Source organism: Cibotium barometz, chromosome 49 (genome assembly GCF_041138505.1).
Source record: "Cibotium barometz isolate CiBa-2024 chromosome 49, ASM4113850v1, whole genome shotgun sequence".
Lineage (NCBI taxonomy): Eukaryota > Viridiplantae > Streptophyta > Polypodiopsida > Cyatheales > Cibotiaceae > Cibotium > Cibotium barometz.
In genome coordinates, this window is record NC_141094.1 from 44,818,542 (window position 1) to 44,838,379 (window position 19,838).

At 48.9% G+C, this 19,838-nt stretch overlaps 1 protein-coding gene across 6 annotated transcripts in view; it reads right to left on the reverse strand.

Annotated features, from left to right (window-relative positions):
• Positions 1–17,658, reverse strand: part of LOC147610625 (CLP protease regulatory subunit CLPX1, mitochondrial-like) — an 82,307-nt gene extending 64,649 nt beyond the window's left edge. Inside the window, exons 1-6 of one of the 6 annotated variants that reach the window (XM_086786125.1) lie at positions 17,331–17,612; positions 16,481–17,167; positions 16,172–16,399; positions 15,492–15,571; positions 15,309–15,412; positions 15,139–15,218 (exon numbers count right to left, since the gene is read on the reverse strand). In XM_086786125.1, the coding sequence (XP_086642251.1) occupies positions 15,139–15,218; positions 15,309–15,412; positions 15,492–15,571; positions 16,172–16,399; positions 16,481–17,047 (1,059 nt within the window). In that variant the 5' untranslated portion in view covers positions 17,048–17,167; positions 17,331–17,612. Of the gene's footprint in view, positions 1–15,138; positions 15,219–15,308; positions 15,416–15,491; positions 15,572–16,171; positions 17,168–17,330 lie in introns of all 6 variants that reach the window. The other 5 variants (XM_086786124.1, XM_086786123.1, XM_086786122.1 and 2 more) reach the window with 5 other exon arrangements.
• Positions 17,659–19,838: the final 2,180 nt, after the last annotated feature.

Below are 19,838 nucleotides of genomic sequence, written 5' to 3' on the forward strand. Positions count from 1 at the left end.
CTACTAACGAGGGAGGGGCTGTTTGAGCACGAACATAAAGGAGTGCTCCTTCTGCTCCCTTGCGGATAGCTCATCTGGCCTAGAGATGCGAAATCAATGGGATGCCAAGAATGCTTCTATCCCAACGAATCATGACAGGCTCAAGAAAACCTTTACAAATAGTAAAAGTGTCGTGTCCCCAATCGGGAATAGGCTCATACTGACGGAACCACTGAATTCCTAAGATCATGTCACACCCCAACAGAGGTGAGACGATGAAATCTTGTTGAAATGAGGCCTTCTGAACTTCAAAGGCAAATTGCTGTGCCTTCTAGGAAATGTGGGTGCGAAGACCAGGTGTAAACCCGTCCACATCCAGATGATATGGGACTAATGTGCAATTCAATTTATTAGCCAACTGGGGAGAGATGGTGTCTTCAGAACTACCCATATCGAAAAGGACTACAAACTCTCGGCCCTGGACAAAGCCATAAGCTCGGATGAGGCTCTTCTGAGCAACATCGCTCTCACCCTCCTGCTTAGCATCAAATACCACGGATGGCATAGGATGCATGGAAAAGGTAAAAGTTGAACTGCAAATACAGAAAACTTGACCTTTTCGTGGCTGGGGAATCCCTGCCCTTGACCTCCAGAAGTTCACCCCTTTGCTTGGCAATCTCCTTGGCTTGACTGGCCCTTGATTGGCTTGAGCACTTGGTGAAAACTAAGATGAATGATGGGATTATGGCCTCCACTATTTATACTCCTCCTCAGGAGCAGTCGGCCAGCTGAAAAACAGGCTATGTCCCACGACTGGTGGAAATTCAGCAATAAATGCTGAATTAAATCCCAAAAAATACTGCCTTTTCTTCCTAACAGGCTGAAAGTGATGCGCCTGCTTCTAATTGGCTGGACACCACTTTTGTCCACAATCCCAAGGCTGGGCAGCCTGTATGGGCTGCCCCATACATGCCCTATAGCCATCTAAAGGCTGTAAAGGCTGTATGCTCCTGAAAATAGCCTTATCTTTGCCCTAGGGCTGTCCTACAGCCCCTCCATGGCTGGTGGGTTCAGCCTGGGCCTTCCTGGCCCTCATGGGGGTGGTTCTACACCATTCCCATGTCCACACTCAGATCCGGGGTAGCCCTATGGGCTGGCCCCTTGTCCTAAACGCAATCTACTCAGTGATCTGGCATCCGGTACCATACCAGATACACATAACCACTGACATCATTCTAGAGGGAGACTCACAGCGCGGACTGGCACTGTTTCATGTGCAGGACAGCGCACACCTGACCTTAGACTCCTGTGCAGGACAATGCACACCTGACCTCGGACATCTGAGATGGATCCCTGGGGCTGACTCGTCCCGGACTGGACTCACATGGGACCAGTTCACCATCCCAGGTCCTGCACCTTCTGTACAGAAATGTCTACGTGGCATCCAAGTGCGGAATGCACGTGACATCCCCTTCTGCTCCAAATAATCCGTCAATAATGCCGGATAGTCTTCGAAAAATTCTTTGTCGAGCCATACCGCTTCATGAGTTCCTCGGTCCTGAAACTTCGTGAGGAATTGTCGTAGTCTTCAGCCTGAGCCATGCTTGAAACGGTGCAGAAGGATCTGTTCTAGAACCATTACTTCTGCTTCATCAACAATGTCTGGTTCTGCTTCATCTTTGACCTCTGAAGGGGGTGGACCTGCATATGGCTTTAACCAACTGACATGAAATACATCGTGCATAGTCCAACTCGGAGGTAGCTTTAACTACATAGACGAATATGCCTGGCATATACCCACAAATGATCTAATGTCATAAGCTGTCTGTGGTACTTCCCAGTTAACAATCTCGACCACTTTAGCCGGATCCAGTCGAATGCCTTCAGCACTAATTATATATCCCAAGTAATGTACCTGGAACAGATAAAATTCTGACTTCTTTTCATTGACGTAGAGCTCGTTGCTTTCCAGCAATTTAAGGACTTTCTCCACATCAATGTCATGCTGCTCAACTGTAGCTGAAAATATGAGTATGTCGTCCAGAAATATGAACACACTCTCTCCAATCAACTCCCGAAAAACACGCATCATCATGCGGTTAAATGTAGCTGGGGCGTTCGTCAAACCAAATGGCATGACCACAAATTCATAGTGGGCCCGTTCTGTACGGAAGGCTATTTTGGGGATGTCCCCCTCTACAATCCGTACCTGGTGATACCCACTCTTTAAATCCAATTTAGAGAACACCTTAGCTCCATTCAGCCTCTCGAGAATATAATCAATTCGAGGCATCGGGAATCTGCTCTTGATAGTCAGCTTGTTGAGTGCACGATAATCGACACACAACCGAGGAGACCAATCTTTCTTCTTGAGAAACAAGATCGGTGCTGCAAATGGCGACACGCTGGGGCGGATGAAGCCAGCTTACAACAATTCTTGGAGTTGGCGGTCCAACTCCGATTCCATTGCCTTAGAAAGGCGATACGGAAACTTGCTCGGGGGTTCCGAGCCTGGGAGGAGTCGATCTTGTGATCCTCCGGTCTGGACGGGGGGAGCTGGGGAGGGAGACTGTCCCGAAGAAAAATCTTCTGGAACTTTTCATGGAGAACCGAGTACTTCTCGGAAGCACTGGCCACCGTCTGGGCTGTCTGGATGTAAATCATCGCACACTGTGCGCCTTTCCTGACTGCTCGCTTAGCCTGCAAGTGGCTTATGAGCGGAAAGTTTGGAATACCTGGCTCACACTTTATGGTCACCGGGGTGTTTGACACATTCCGATCGATCTGGAACGTGTGCTTGTCCCACTTGACATCAGGAAGAAACTTGTGAAACCACTGGATACCCAAAATTATGTCTGCTCCTACAAGAGGGGCAACCATAAAGTCACGCACAAACTCTATGCCCTAAATCACTAACTTAGCACCTAGAGCTTCATACTTGACGCTCGTTGTCATACCTGTGCTAAAACCCTCAACTTGTTTGTCCACCGGAGTCAGCTCGAAACGGGCACGCCTAGCGGCCTGTTCCGTGACCACATCCTCCGTGCTGCCGCTGTCAAACAAGACGACGACTCTCTGGCCACCTATGTAGCCAAAGGACTTGAGCAATTCGTTGCGCTCATACTCCTGGTCATGGGCGCCCTTCTGCTTATCTTCGAGCTCCCAGCTAATAATTGCTCCAACTGAAGCACCGGGGGTTGAAGAACTAGGGGTAGCCGCTGGGGTCTGTGTGGGAGCTGTGCTCACCACGGAAGCTGTGGAGGCGGAGGCGGCGGCGGCGGCCTTTGTAGGCTTCTTCGGACAATCCCGAGAAGTATGTCCTTTTGTGTGACAAAAGAAACATCTACCCTCCTCCTTGTACTGAGAAAGCTCCTCAGCACTCAACTTGCCACCTGTCTTGCCTGCCTCCGCTTTCTGGTCTGGAGTAAGCTTAGACACATTGTTCGAGTTCTTGAAGCCAGAGGCTCCCGGGCTCTGTCTTGGGGAAGACCCCGTCTGGTTCTGGTTTTTGCCCCCCGAGGCGTTAGCCTTGGGAGAAGCCGGCTGGGAAGTCTTGGGCTTGCCACCATTGTGTTTCATTTGCGCAGAGTGCGTCCTCAAAGGTGGCTGGCCTAAACATACGCACCTCCCATTGGATTTGCGTGTCCAGGCCATACAAAAACTGCCCCTTCTTGTCCAAATCAGATAAGCCTAATTGTAGACACAAGGTCGAAATTTTATTGGCAAACTGAAGGACTGGTTGCGCATTCTGACGCGCTCCCCTGAACTCGTCTTCGAGTCGCTCAAGGTAGTGGGGCAGTAGAAACCGCTGCTTAAGGTCGCGGACGAACTCGTCCCACACATAAGCTGCCATACCTGCTCTGGTGTGGGCATGAGCCCATTGAGTCCACCAAGGAATGGCCTCACCTTCCGAGTACCAACTAGCTAAGATCACTTTGTCAGTATTTGTTTTCCTAACTGTGGCAAAGTAAGCTTCAAATTGATGTAACCATGAATAAAGAGTTGTGGGATCGAGTTTACTATTATACTTACTGAAATTCATTTTCTCGGGAAAATGATTCGAGAGCGCCGCCGGTGTCAATCTGGCGTCCAAAGCTCTGAGGTAACGCTCGTGTTCCACGCGTCGCATGGCGTCGTCTTCTTGTTGTCGGATCTCCAATGCACGCATCTGCATCTCAAGCAAGGAGCTTGGCTGCGGCTGTGACCCAGCGAGGGTCCCTGTGACGAGGATCTGGTATCTGGGATACGGAAGGAGAGGGAGGAGGAGATGGAAAACGCAACGCTGGAGAGCGAGAACGCTCCTCCAGAGCCAAGATCCGCGCCTTCTACTCATCCAACTTGGCTGTCTGGTCTGCGATTGCTTGCATCATCTGCTGGAACATGTATGTGACACTCAAGCCGGGTACCCTAGCTGGGCTGCCTGGTGCACTCTGGTCCCATGGTTCTGGTTCTCTCTCGTCGCCGAAACTCGCCATAGCGGGAAAATGCAATTCCTTTCCGGAACACAATCTGACCATCCACTATCTGTGTGGGAGACTTCCGGAGGCTTCCGGAGGCTAAAAACCAACCGTCCTTCGAGGGACAGGAGTCACTCCGAAAGGGGTAGTCCACCGGCGTCTAAAAACCAACCACACGAGCGAGAAAATTTTCTGGTTTTCTTTGTTGAATCTTTGTCCTTGAAGTAGGCTCTGATACCACTGTAATATGCGGAAGCTTCGGAGAAGGATCGGTACTTCAAAACTCAGAAATCAGCACTCTTTTCGCGACGGAAATTAACGCACAAACTGAAAGGAGATGTGCAGAAAATATAGAGAGAAGGGGGAGATGGAGAGGACACAGTATTGGGTCCCAATCACCCTCTGTAGAGCCCCCACCACGGATGGTGTATTTGCTTTATTAGAATGATGTAAATCTGAAAACAAATACAGAAAACTTGACCTTTTCTTGGCTGGGGAATCCCTGCCCTTGACCTCCAGAAGTTCACCCCTTTGCTTGGCAATCTCCTTGGCTTGACTGGCCCTTGATTGGCTTGAGCACTTGGTGAAAACTAAGATGAATGATGGGATTATGGCCTCCACTATTTATACTCCTCCTCAGGAGCAGTCGGCCAGCTGAAAAACAGGCTATGTCCCACGACTGGTGGAAACTCAACAATAAATGCTGAATTAAATCCCAAAAAATACTGCCTTTTTTTCCTAACAGGCTGAAAGTGATGCGCCTGCTTCTGATTGGCTGGACACCACTTTTGTCCACAATCCCAAGACTGGGCAGCCTGTATGGGCTGCCCCATACATGCCCTACAGCCATCTAAAGGCTGTATGCTCCTGAAAATAGCCTTATCTTTGCCCTAGGGCTGTCCTACAGCCCCTCCATGGCTGGTGGGTTCAGCCTGGGCCTTCTTGGCCCTCATGGGGGTGGTTCTACACCATTCCCATGTCCACACTCAGATCCGGGGTAGCCCTATGGGCTGGCCCCTTGTCCTAAACGTAATCTACTCAGTGATCTGGCATCCGGTACCATACCAGATACACAGAACCACTGACATCATTCTAGAGGGAGACTCACAGCGCGGACTGGCACTGTTTCATGTGCAGGACAGTGCACACCTGACCTTAGACTCCTGTGCAGGACAATGCACACCTGACCTCGGACATCTGAGATGGATCCCTGGCTGACTCGTCCCGGACTGGGCTCACATGGGACCAGTTCACCATCCCAGGTCCTGCACCTTCTGTACAGAAATGTCTACGTGGCATCCAAGTGCGGGATGCACATGACATGCCACGAGGAGGACGTGATGGAGGGGTAGATGAAGATGCACCACCACCCGATGTAGAACCTGATGTGTGGGTTGGAGTGACATAAGTGTTGGGATCCACTGCACGCACCCTTTGGCTTGCACTCAAAGCTTGATGGGCGGCAAGCTTTGCAAGAAGCTCCTTTCTTATCTCCGGTGTGACCCGCTCACAAAATTTCACCTCATGACCGGGCTCATGCAACAAATGGTATTGGCCCCACCCACACGCTTATATGGGCAGAGCTTGCATGTCCATGGACGTGCACCCCCCGCATGAGCAGGAGGCTCGAAGTTGACCTCATCCCATGTCACGTGCATCCCGCACTTGGATGCCACGTAGACATTCTGTACAGAAGGTGCAGAACCTGGGATGGTGAACTGGTCCCATGTGAGCCCAGTCCGGGACGAGTCAGCCAGGGATCCATCTCAGTCGTCCGAGGTCAGGTGTGCATTGTCCTGCACATGAGTCCAAGGTCAGGTGTGCAATGTCCTGCACAAGAAGCAGTGCCAGTCCGCGCTGTGAGTCTCCCTCTGGAATGATGTCAGATGTGCTGAGTATCTGGTTTGCAACTGGATGCCAGGCTTCTGTAGGCATGTAGGTTTGCATGTAGAGAAGGGGCCAGCCCATAGGGCTACCCCAAGTTGGAGGATCTAGCTTGCATTTGTAGTATGGGCATGGGGGAGGTGTCCAACCACCCACAAGGGGCCAGGAGAGCCCAAGGCTGTGCCCACCAGCCAAGGCATGGGCTGGAGGGGCTGTCAGCCAGCCATAGGGCTGCTGGACAGGCAGCCGACAGGGCTAGAAGCCCTACCCAGCCAGTCGGCCAGGTGTGGGGGGCAGTCCCACACCTCTACGCAAGGTGCCCAGCAGTCAGATAGCTGTCCAGAAGGTAGGCGCAGGCTGGACAGTAGTAAAATAGGTGTGAAAGCATTTATTTAATTTAACTCAGTCGTGGGTCTTCAGTAAACCAGCCGACTGGATGTTTTGGGAAGTATAAAAGCCCAGCCCATAGTTTCATTAGAAGCATCTCATAATTCACCAAGAGCTCCAAGCAACCAAGGGCCAGGACAGCCAAGAACATTGCTAAAGCTAAGGGGTGAAGGACTGAAGGTCAAGGGCAGGTTTTCCAGCCAAGAAAAGGTCAAGTACTCTTGTATTTGTTTCAGATTCACATCATTCTAATAAAGCAAATACACCATCCGTGGTGGGGGCCCTACAGAGGGTATTTGGGACCCAATACTGTGTCCTCTCCATCTCCCCCTTCTCTCTCTATTTTCTGCACATCGTCTTTCAGTTTTGTGCGTTAATTCCGTCGTGAAAAGAGTGCTGTTTTCTGAGTTTTGAAGTACCGATCCTTCTCCGAAGCTTCCGCATATTACAGTGGTATCAGAGCCTACTTCAAGGACGAAGATTCAGCAAAGAAAACCAGAAAATTTTTCGCTCGTGTGGTTGGTTTTTAGACGCCGGTGGACTACCCTTTTCGGAGTGACTCCTGTCCCTCGACGGACGGTTGGTTTTTAGCCTCCGGAAGCCTCCGGAAGTCTCCCACACAGATAGTGGATGGTCAGATTGCGTTCCGGAAAGGAACTGCATATTCCCGCTATGGCGAGCTTTGGCGACGAGAGAGAACCAGAACCATGGGACCAGAGTGCACCAGGCAGCCCAGCTCGGGCACCCGGCTTGAGTGTACAAGACATGTTCCAACAGATGATGCGAGCAATCGCAGACCAGACAACCAAGTTGGACGAGCAGAAGGCGCGGATTTTGGCTCTGGAGGAGCGTTCTCGCTCTCCAGCGTCGCGTTTTCCATCTCCTCCTCCCTCTCCTTCCATACCCCAGATACCAGATCCTCGTCACAGGGACCCTCTCGAGGGGTCACAGCCGCAGTCAAGCTCCTTGCTTGAGAGGCAGATACGGGCATTGGAGATTCGACAACGAGAAGACGAAGCCATGCGACGAGTGGAACACGAGCGTTACCTCCGAGCTTTGGACGCCAGATTGACACCGGCGGCGCCCTCGAATCATTTTCCCGAGAAAATGAACTTCAGTAAGTATAATGGTAAACTCGATCCCACTACTCTGTATTCATGGTTACATCAATTTGAAGCTTACTTTGCCGCAGTTAGGAAATCAGATATTGACAAAGTGATCTTAGCCAGTTGGTATTTGGAAGGTGAGGCCATTCCTTGGTGGACTCAGTGGGCTCATGCCCACACCAGATCAGGTATGGCAGCTTATGGGTGGGACGAGTTCGTCCGTGACCTTAAGCAGCGGTTTTTACCGCCCCACTACCTTGAGCGACTCGAAGACGAGTTCAGGGGAGCGCGTCAGAACGCGCAACCAGTCCTTCAGTTTGCCAATAGAATTTCGACCTTGTGTCTACAATTAGGCTTATCTGATGCGGACAAGAAAGGGCAGTTTTTGTATGGCCTGGACACGCAAATCCAATGGGAGGTGCGTATGTTTAGACCAGCCACCTTTGAGGACGCACTCTCGCTTGCGCAGAGTGCAGAAATGAAACACAATGGTGGCAAGCCCAAGACTTCCCAGCCGGCTTCTCCCAAGGCTAACACCTCGGGGGGCAAAAGCCAGAACCAGACGGGGTCTTCCCCAGGACAGAGCCCGGGAGCCTCTGGCTCCAAGAACTCGAACAATCCGTCTAAGCTTACTCCAGACCAGAAAGCGGAGGCAGGCAAGACAGGTGGCAAGTTGAGTGCTGAGGAGCTTGCTCAGTACAGGAAGGAGGGTAGATGTTACTTTTGTCACACAAAAGGACATACTTCTCGGGATTGTCCGAAGAAGCCTCCAAAGCCCGCCGCCGCCTCCACAGCTTCCGTGGTGAGCACAGCTCCCACACAGACCCCAGCGGCGACCCCTAGTTCTTCAAACCCCGGTGCTTCAGTTGGAGCAATTATTAGCCGGGAGCTAGAAGATAAGCAGAAGGGCGCCCATGACCAGGAGTATGAGCGCAACGAATTGCTCAAGTCCTTTGGCTACATAGGTGGCCAGAGAGTCGTTGTCTTGTTTGACAGCGGCAGTACGGAGGATGTGATCACGGAAGAGGCCGCTAGGCGTGCCCGCTTCGAGCTCACTCCGGTGGACAAACAAGTTGAGGGATTTAGCACAGGTATGACTACGAGCGTCAAGTATGAAGCTCTAGGTGCTAAGTTAGTAATTCAGGGCATAGAGTTTGTGCGTGATTTTATGGTTGCCCCTCTTGTAGGAGCAGACATAATTTTGGGGATCCAGTGGTTTCACAAATTTCTCCCTGATGTCAAGTGGGACAAGCACACGTTCCAGATTGATCGGAATGTGTCCAACACCCCTGTGACCATTAAGTGTGAGCCAGGTATTCCAAACTTTCCGCTCATAAGCCACTTGCAGGCTAAGCGAGCAGTCAGGAAAGGCGCACAGTGTGCGATGATTTACGTCCAGACAGCCCAGACGGTGGCCAGTGCTTCCGAGAAGTACTCGGTTCTCCATGAAAAGTTCCAGAAGATTTTTCTTCGGGACAGTCTCCCTCCCCAGCTCCCCCCGTCCAGACCGGAGGATCACAAGATTGACCTCCTCCCAGGCTCGGAACCCCCGAGCAAGTTTCCGTATCGCCTTTCTAAGGCAATGGAATCGGAGTTGGACCGCCAACTCCAAGAATTGTTGCAAGCTGGCTTCATCCGCCCCAGCGTGTCGCCGTTTGCAGCACCGATCTTATTTGTCAAGAAGAAAGATGGGTCTTCTCGGTTGTGTGTCGATTATCGTGCACTCAACAAGCTGACTATCAAGAGCAGATTCCCGATGCCTCGAATTGACTATATTCTCGAGAGGCTGAATGGAGCTAAGGTGTTCTCTAAATTGGATTTAAAGAGTGGGTACCACCAGGTTCGGATTGTTGAGGGGGACATCCCCAAGACAGCTTTCCGTACAGAACGGGCCCACTATGAATTTGTGGTCATGCCATTTGGTTTGACGAACGCCCCAGCTACATTTAACCGCATGATGATGCGTATTTTCCGGGAGTTGATTGGAGTGTGTGTGTTCATATTTCTGGACGACATACTCATATTTTCAGCTACAGTTGAGCAGCATGACATTGATGTGGAGAAAGTCCTTAGGTTGCTGGAAAGCAACGAGCTCTATGTCAATGAAAAGAAGTCAGAATTTTATCTGTTCCAGGTACATTACTTGGGATATATAATCAGTGCCGAAGGCATTCGACTTGATCCGGCTAAAGTGGCCGAGATTTTTAACTGGGAAGTACCTCAGACTGCTTATGACATTAGATCATTTGTGGGTATATGCCAGGCATATTCCACCCACATTGATAAGTTTTCCGATCTCTCGGCAGACCTCACCGATCTGCTAAAGGGAGTGAAAACAAGGAGGCAAAAGATTCGAATGACTCCACGAGCGTTGGAGGCATTCCAGAACCTCAAGGTGGCTTTGTCAGAAGCGCCTTGTCTAGCCCTTGCCTCATGGGACGAACCATTTCAGGTGATCACCGATGCGAGTAACATCGCAATTGGAGGTGTGTTGCAACAGAATGGTCATCCAGTAGCTTACATGTCTCGTAAGTTACTGCCCGCCGAAAAGAATTACTCAGTCTACGATCGTGAACTCCTAGCAGTCATTCAGGCCTTGAAACATTGGAAACATTTCCTGTATGGCCGTGACTTCGAGGTTCGCACTGACCATCAGGCATTGCGCTGGATTCAGACGATGCCAAGTGCACAGTGGAGTGATCGACAACACCGCTGGAGTCAGATATTCCAGCAGTTTGGTGGCATGATTGAGTACCTTCCAGGAAAGGCCAATCCAGTGGCCGACGCTTTGAGCAGGAAGGGACAAGTAACTGCGATTCAGACCACTAGACTAGACCTTGTTGGTACAGGACTAGAAGACATGAAGCACACGTACGCGGATTCCGAGGAATTCGGTACGCAGTGGGAACAGGCATTGGATGCCACAGGACCATGCCATTTTCTGATACGCGATGGTTGGCTTTACTACAAAGGCCGACTTTGTGTCATGAAATCATTCCGGGCAGCTCTTCTCCATGATGCCCATGACGCCATTACAGGTGGTCATAGGGGCATGAATTCGACTCTGGAGAAGTTAGAACGGCAATACTATTGGCCAAAGATGAGGCGTGATGTGTTTACCTATGTACAACGCTGTGACATTTGTCAAAAGGTGAAAGCTCCTCGTGGAAAGAAGATAGGGTTGTTACAGCCTTTGCCAATTCCTGAGGGTCCTTTCCAAGACATTTCGATGGACTTTGTCACAAATCTGCCTCCCAGTCCGAGTAAGCGTAATACACAGTGTTTGACTATTGTTGACAGGTTCAGCAAATTTGTGATGCTTATTCCTTGCAGGGCCAATGTGACCGCCGAAGATGTTGCCCAGCTTTTCATTCGGCATTGGTACCCGATTGGTGGGATTCCTAGAACCATAGTGTCAGACCGAGATGCCAAGTTTACCAGTCATTTTTGGAGGGCATTGTTTGATAATTTTGGTACTAAGTTGAATTTTTCCAGTGCATTCCACCCACAGACAGATGGCCAGACAGAGATATACAACCAGTTGGCCTTTGATGTGCTGAAGTGTTATGTCCACGATCAGCAAGGTAAGTGGGAATCGTTTTTGCCTTTAGTTCAAGCTGTTCTGAATGACTCTTTTTCTTCAGCTATTGGCAGGACTCCATATGAGGCAGCGTTTGGAAGGCCTTTCCAATCGTTGTTAACCAGGACGTCGTCTTCAGTACCGGAGGCGAACAGAGTGACGGAGTCTTACCAGGAGATACTCGAGTCCGTCAAAGACAGATTGGCTAAAGCGCAAGAGGCCTACACTCGACAGGCCAATAAAGACCGAAGGGACATGAAGTTTTCGGAAGGAGATTGGGTATATCTTCGGATTATGAAGCAAAGATTAAAGCAGGTGGGCAAGCGATGCCCAAAGTTGTCTTTCAGGAGCTTCGGACCCTTCCCCATCCAGAAAAAGATTAATGAGGTGTCTATGCAGTTAAAGCTACCTCCGAGTTGGACTATGCACGATGTATTTCATGTCAGTTGGTTGAAGCCATATGCAGGTCCACCCCCTTCAGAGGTCAAAGACGAAGCGGAACCAGACATTATTGATGAAGCAGAGGTAATGGTTCCAGAACAGATCCTTCTGCACCGTTTCAAGCATGGCTCAGGCCGAAGACTACGACAGTTCCTCACGAAGTTTCAGGACCGAGGAACTCATGAAGCGGTATGGCTCGACAAAGAATTTTTCGAAGACTATCCGGCTTTATTGACGGATTATTTGGAGGCTATGCAGCTTCCGTCAAGTTAAGCAGAAGGGGATGTCACGTGCATCCCGCACTTGGATGCCACGTAGACATTCTGTACAGAAGGTGCAGAACCTGGGATGGTGAACTGGTCCCATGTGAGCCCAGTCCGGGACGAGTCAGCCAGGGATCCATCTCAGTCGTCCGAGGTCAGGTGTGCATTGTCCTGCACATGAGTCCAAGGTCAGGTGTGCAATGTCCTGCACAAGAAGCAGTGCCAGTCCGCGCTGTGAGTCTCCCTCTGGAATGATGTCAGATGTGCTGAGTATCTGGTTTGCAACTGGATGCCAGGCTTCTGTAGGCATGTAGGTTTGCATGTAGAGAAGGGGCCAGCCCATAGGGCTACCCCAAGTTGGAGGATCTAGCTTGCATTTGTAGTATGGGCATGGGGGAGGTGTCCAACCACCCCCAAGGGGCCAGGAGAGCCCAAGGCTGTGCCCACCAGCCAAGGCATGGGCTGGAGGGGCTGTCAGCCAGCCCTAGGGCTGCTGGACAGGCAGCCGACAGGGCTAGAAGCCCTACCCAGCCAGTCGGCCAGGTGTGGGGGGCAGTCCCACACCTCTACGCAAGGTGCCCAGCAGTCAGATAGCTGTCCAGAAGGTAGGCGCAGGCTGGACAGTAGTAAAATAGGTGTGAAAGCATTTATTTAATTTAACTCAGTCGTGGGTCTTCAGTAAACCAGCCGACTGGATGTTTTGGGAAGTATAAAAGCCCAGCCCATAGTTTCATTAGAAGCATCTCATAATTCACCAAGAGCTCCAAGCAACCAAGGGCCAGGACAGCCAAGAACATTGCTAAAGCTAAGGGGTGAAGGACTGAAGGTCAAGGGCAGGTTTTCCAGCCAAGAAAAGGTCAAGTACTCTTGTATTTGTTTCAGATTCACATCATTCTAATAAAGCAAATACACCATCCGTGGTGGGGGCCCTACAGAGGGTATTTGGGACCCAATACTGTGTCCTCTCCATCTCCCCCTTCTCTCTCTATTTTCTGCACATCGTCTTTCAGTTTTGTGCGTTAATTCCGTCGTGAAAAGAGTGCTGTTTTCTGAGTTTTGAAGTACCGATCCTTCTCCGAAGCTTCCGCATATTACATCCCACCATGACCACCCATCCGTTCTACTCCTACCGCCCGCACGAGAAGAGGATGCCATGAATAGTTAGTAACTTAGTAGTAGTCTAGTAGAAGAGGGTGGAGAGAGCTTAGAGGGTAGTGTAGGAGAAGAAGTAGAGGGAAGATTGAAGTAGTCTAGTAGGAGAGGGTGGTGGAGTAGGAGAGGGAGATAGTGGAGAGGAAAGCTTGAGTAGGAGAGGGAGATGGTGGAGAGGAACTCAAGTCTTGGAAGGCTTGAGTAGAAGAGGAGTAGCTTGCAGCCCATTATATAGTATATGGCAGCTGGCTCTCTCTCTCTCTCTCTCTCTCTCTCTCTCTCTCTCTCAAACTCTCAAATGGCCAGCCGCCAACGACTAGTAACCGTTATTTGAAAAAAAAACGGCTGGAAATGTAACCGTTGCAGCCGTCCCCGAATGACATCCCCCTGTTCCCACGGGGGGACGGGCGTCCCCTGGTCACGTCCCGTCCCGTCCGTACCGTCCCCTGGCTGTCCCCAGGCCGTTACGCAAGTGTCCTTGGGGACGGCGTTCCCACGTCCCACGTGGGCGTCCCGCCGTCCCCCTGTCACTATGTGACGAGGAAGAAGCTAGTGTTGCTCTTGCGTCCAAAGCCGCAAGAAATCTTTCATGCCCCAAGCGTCGTCTCGTGTCTTCTTGTGTGGTAGCACGTGATGCTCGAATCTCCAATGCTCACATCTGCAACTCGAGTGTCAAACTCGACTGTGGTACTAACACTTCAGGAAGGTTACCCGGAAGAGGATCTGCTATCGGGTTTTGGGACAAAGAAGGGCAAAGAGGAGGAGATAGAGAAAAGGGGACTAGAGTACAAGTTCTATCTTGTAAGACCAAGGTCCGTGCCTTCTGCTCTTCCAACTTGGTGTTCTCGTTTGCGAGAGTGCTCGCATCATGGTCTAGAACATCTTGTGCACACTCATGTTTGCCGCCACCGAAGGACTTCCTGGTGCTTCTTGTTCCAGATTTCTTTGTTTTCTCTTTGTCAAAGTTCACCATAGTGGTAATATGCACGTCTCCAGACCACAACAAAACCATCCACTATGAGTGTGGGAGACTTTCCGGAGGCTAAAAACCAATCGTCCTTCAAGGAAGGAGAGTCCCACAGAAAGGGGTGGTCCTCCGGAGTCTAGAAACCAACCACACGAGCGGAAAAACAAAATCTCTTTTTTTTTGGGTTTTCTGGCTGAATCTTCACATTTGAAGAAGGCGGCTCTTATACCAATGTAACATGCGAAAGCTTGATGAATAGTATCGGTACTTCAATGGACAGAATTCAGCAATCTTTCGTTGATGAAGATAACGCACAACATAGAGAGATATGTGCAGAAATGTCAGCCAACAGAAATAAGCACAAAAATCCAAATAATATCATTAAATGCTACTGACTTTGTCAAGTAGATGCTCCTCACTTGGCCGACTAGTGTGCTGCCTTTGGTCTGGTTTGAGAACTCTGTCCCCACGCCTACAATACCTTTCCCTTAACGCAATTATGGTATCCTGCTGAGAATGATCATGCCTGATGCTCCACCTTTGGAACTGATCTTAGAGCCAATGCTATGTGTTAAAATATGTGCATCTCATGTGTTGTGCGGGAATTGGGTCTTATATCTTTGGATGGTACTGGTTGAAGCTCTACAGACTAGCTGACAAAGGCTTTATGGCTGGTTTGTGTGTGGTGTAGATCTGCTTTGGAAACTGCAAAGCATACATTCTGCAATTGTCCTGCCATTTAGAATGGAGTCGCTATCTCCTTTTGGATCCAAGGCAAGTGGCAGTCTGGACACACTGGCTGTTGGGAAAACGTGTTTGGATCACTGGGTTTTGAAAGGGTCCAACTGTACCCAGTGCTTACTCAAAAGTAAGACAAAGCCATAGAATCAAAGCACTACAACTGGAGAGTCGAAAGAGAAACCTGAGTGAGTGTTGTGGCATCTGCAATAACAAAAGGCACATTCACAAACTTGGCCAAAGTCTTGGCCAGCAGTGTTTTCCCTGAAAAGAAGCCAAAAATCTCAAAAGTGTTATCAGCTTGCCAGCACGAGCTTATGTTGGACTGTAACGTAAGGTGCCCAAAAAAATCACCTGACCCAGTCGGTCCCATGAGAAGCACATTACTCTTTTCAAGCTCTACAAGATCCCCATCATCATCCTCTTCATCAGACAGGCTTGCACCGAGCCCACTTCCCCTGCTACCTCAAAAAAGCAGAGAAAAACTAGATTTAAATGCATTAACACCTTAAAAGTTGGAAATGAAAAGAACATTACCTCTCAGCCTTGTAATTGTTCTTTGACAATGATTCATAATAGATACGTTTATAATGATTGTATACAGCAACTGACAAGACCTGCAATATGCATCCAAGCTGTTATTTTCACACAAAATAGTGTAAAGCAAGTATATCATTACTACAACAGCAAGATGATATCTGCTTGTTAGACCAAAAGTGAACATTTCATTCAGCTAAGGATAAGCTTTGTTAAATGCAGAGATAAAAAGGTGAGAGCGCATGTCTCAATAGGAACCGTACAAGCAAACATACCTACATAAACACACACACATATACATACATCCATACACACATATTACACATACACATATACATGCATAGAAACATGCATGCATACACATGAACATTCACACGTGTGCTTGCACGCATGTGTGTCAGTATGTTTCCTATACAAAGTGCACCAAGAATAAAGCCTCTACAATCCAGTCAAGCTAACAGTGCACAATGCAGAATCCACATGGTAGTTTGTCATTCAAGTTTCAACTGGTGCTAACCTCCAGTCCCTCCTAAGATGCGAGCCAGCATACTGGTAGAAAGACTGATATTTACAAAAACATAACGCTAAATTGAGAACAACGCAGTGGCTACAATGTCTTCTATTCTGTGTGTTATAAGGAATGTTGAAGAAAAGGAAAGTGAGAGAGACGTAACACGCACCTTCTTTGCTCGGTCTTGTCCAACCACAAACTTGTCAAGAGCAGTACGTATTTCTTTGGGGGTGGGAAGATCTTTCCCAAGATTTGAACCCCCCCAGCCATCCTTGGAACCTGAACCGCCAGAGCCACCGGGTCCAGTATGAGCACGTACAAAGTTGCTGCCTGGTGCAAATGGAGGACTTGGAGCCTGCTGAACTGCCACTGCAGGTGGAAATGAGTCTCCACCACCCTGCTGCCAATGCTGTGAATCAACCTCGTACCGTCTTCCGGCATTTTGACAAAAAATGTCCAAAGAGGAAGCTTTCCTCACCACAATTGCCGACGCTTCAGATGGAGCACCATCGACCACCAATAGAGCCCTTGAATGGTCCTTATTTTCACCTCTGTGAGGAGCCTCAATGCTTCGTGGCATGTAGGACATGAGGGAAGGAATCCCAGAAGAAAGTGTGGGCTTACAGTAGGGGCAAATGAACCTTCTGTGTAGAAAAGAGGCTTTCCGAGAACTAGCTCCGGGAAGCAGGAGAAAAGGAGAAAAGGGCAGCATTAGTTGTGTGTCACAAGAAGGGCATCTGACAGAGCCCCATTTATCCCTTGCATGCTCAGATCCATCCTTGTGAGTGTTTCTCACATCCCAAATTCGTGCCGAATCTAGGGCGCCCACAAAGTCTATGTTTCCTCTCGAAGATATGAAGTCAAACCTTGCAGCTTTTTCTAAAGAAGGGATGGAAGAAGGGCCATTGTTTGTCGTTATGGAATTACCACTGCCGCCATTGCCGCTCGACGAAGAAAGTGGCATCATGAAGGGCTTCCAACAAACTGATAAACTCCGCCCTGAGGGAGAAACATTTCTCAGGTTCTTTAACCGTGCCGCAGCCATGGGATATTTGATGGCACCAAAAATCAAAGCTTATCTGTGGGTTCAGAAAGGGAAATGGGGATCATTGGGATCCATGTACCCCTCTACAAAGCTTTGACGGAGCTTGGATGAAACCCAAATCTATTATATAGCCAAAAGTGACAGGAAAACACAAGTCTAGGTCAAAGGCGGCAGTGCGGCATTTCTTCCACCACAACGCATGATGATATAATAATAAAAATGATGCAAATTTCGAAGGTTAAAGCTTGCCCCCCGGCCAACAGGGAAAGAAAAAAAAACAGACCTGGTTTTTTAAAAATTGGTGGTGGGTTGTGTGCTTTTTTGGGCGATTAAAAATCTGCTAAAAATCGCCTGATTTCGCCCCACCGCTTCAAATCTCGCCAGCAAAAGGGTTCCAAAGACTGGCCAGGCTCTGTGCAGATGGGCGCAATCCACAGCAGCAGCAGAGAGCAGAAGAGAGTCTGTGGGCGCACAGCACACTGATTGATATTGGTGTTGCGTTTGAGAAGAGGCGACAAGTTTCGTACTATGATGGAATTTTTTGCTGATATTATACTCCTCCTCATCTCATATATATATATATATATCATATATATGATGTATGTGTGTGTGTTAACGAGTCGGCACAATTTCATTTTGCATTTGCATGAAATGATTGAATTGTCCAGAATAAATAAAAGCATTACTGGCCACTAGATCTAAGTAGTACGTAACATATATTTGCTTAGAAGTTGTTTTTAAAAAATATTTTGAATTTAAAAAGACAAAATTTTCTCCGACTCCAATGGAGGGATGAAGGAGAGAATTCTTTTTTTTAGGAACGATAGTAAATATATAGTAAATTCTTTTTTTCTCCTACTCCACTGAAGGAGAGAATTCTATAAACGTATGCTTATGTCTGTATACAAAACATCATATACATATTCAGGCTACCCATATTAATTAATTAATCAGGCCCTGACAAGCCTAATTAATGTCAAGGCCGAACTAATTAATTAATACCTTAGGCTTACCTAAGGTAGCTGGCCTACAGAAACGACCACCTACTGAAAAAAATGTTGAAACGACCACCAACATAAAAAAATGAGCGCAAGTGTAGAAAAACGTGCACGTCCTCTCTCTCCCTCCATCGATCTCCCTCAATCGATCTCTCCCTCCATCAATCCCTCTTTTCGTCCATCGATCTCTCTCTCTCTCTCTCTCTCTCTCTCTCTCTCTCTCTCTCTCTCTCTCTCTCTCTCTCTCTCTCTCTCTCTCTCTCTCTCTCTCTCTCTCTCTCTCTCTCGGGGTTTACACGTGAGACAGTTGGGGTTTATCGAGATGCAATATCTGATGGCTTATTCGCTTTAGACCCGCATAGCCCTCTAGACGATATCACGAGAGGATTCGCAGGTGTACTACATGCATCCGCCTCATATGTGTTTCCCTGCACTATTATCCCTTCCACCCATCCCCGCAGCACTGCCCCACAGAACAGTTGGTATGATGATGAGTGTCGTGAGACATGAGCACAGCTACAGCATGAGATTGCCATTGGGTCTCACACGCATAGACAGGCCAAGATGATCTTTCGGCGCCTTGTGCGGAGGAAGAAACGAGCCTATCTGGCTAAGCTAGAGGAGGAGATCTACCAACTCTTCCTGGGGAAGGACAGCAAGAGGGCATGGAAGATGTTTCAGGAGAGACAGTCTGGTACTCCGATTACTGCACCTGAGGCATGGCATACTTATGCTAGAGAGCTATATGATGCACCAGGACAGCCACCCACCCCCCTCCACTAGGAGCTAGACCGGCTACTAGCAGCACCTTTTTTACTATGCGGATGATGCTAGATGCGATAGACGGGTTACAAAATGGAAAGGCACAGGATCATGATGGGCTAGTTGGAGAGCACTTCTCATATGCACGAGACACTTTGGCTCCGCTCATCGTACATGTGTTTAATCGTGCCATTTGTGAGGGTTTCCCTACAAGCTAGACAAAGCATGTCATTGTACCACTCTTTAAGAGTGGGGACCCCATGGTACCACAGGCAACTACATGACATAAGATAAGTGCTCTATCACTGGTGGTAACTCCTTGGGAGTGTGGTCGGTGCCCTGATGGCCCAATGGAGGAGGTATCAGGAGGTGTGTGGGCTGGGTTGCTGGTGCTGGTGCCGAAAAAATCTCTTAGGGTCCTCTGTCTAGGTACATCATGGCTCGGCCTCCTGTCTGCCAAGAGGGTCTCTCTATGTCTCCTAAGCTCAAGTAGAAACAATCCCAGACATTTTTGATCCTCAAACTCCATGACCCTGCGTAACAGCCCAAAACCCTCTCGGAAGAGGCAGTGATATCTCTCTTGAATGTCATAATAGACTGTACATCGGCAAATGTAGTGTTCATGTCTCTACCTCTTGGTAGCATAGCTTACAAATGCAGTCATCCAAGATCTGATGCACATATTGCCCTGCAGCAGCTGGTGTGATGAGGTCCGGATCTGTCCAATGGCACAACGTATCCCATGTGATAGGTGTACATCCATGTACGTCGGGCGGGTGATAAAATCATTCGGTGAGAGGTGTAGAAAATGGCTCACTTGTAATGAGCCATTTTCGTGCCCAAGGGCTCAAGGGGGCTAGTCCATGTCCTCTCTGTGTCCACTCTGATAATATCCATCCTAATCACGCGGTTTTGCTCTGAGCGGGTGAGATCCAAAAATTGATAATCCAGACTGTACTGAAAGGGTAGTAGTGCCTCTATCCGCAAACCATGTAGGTCAAACCATGATCTCATCTGAGCATACCAACAAT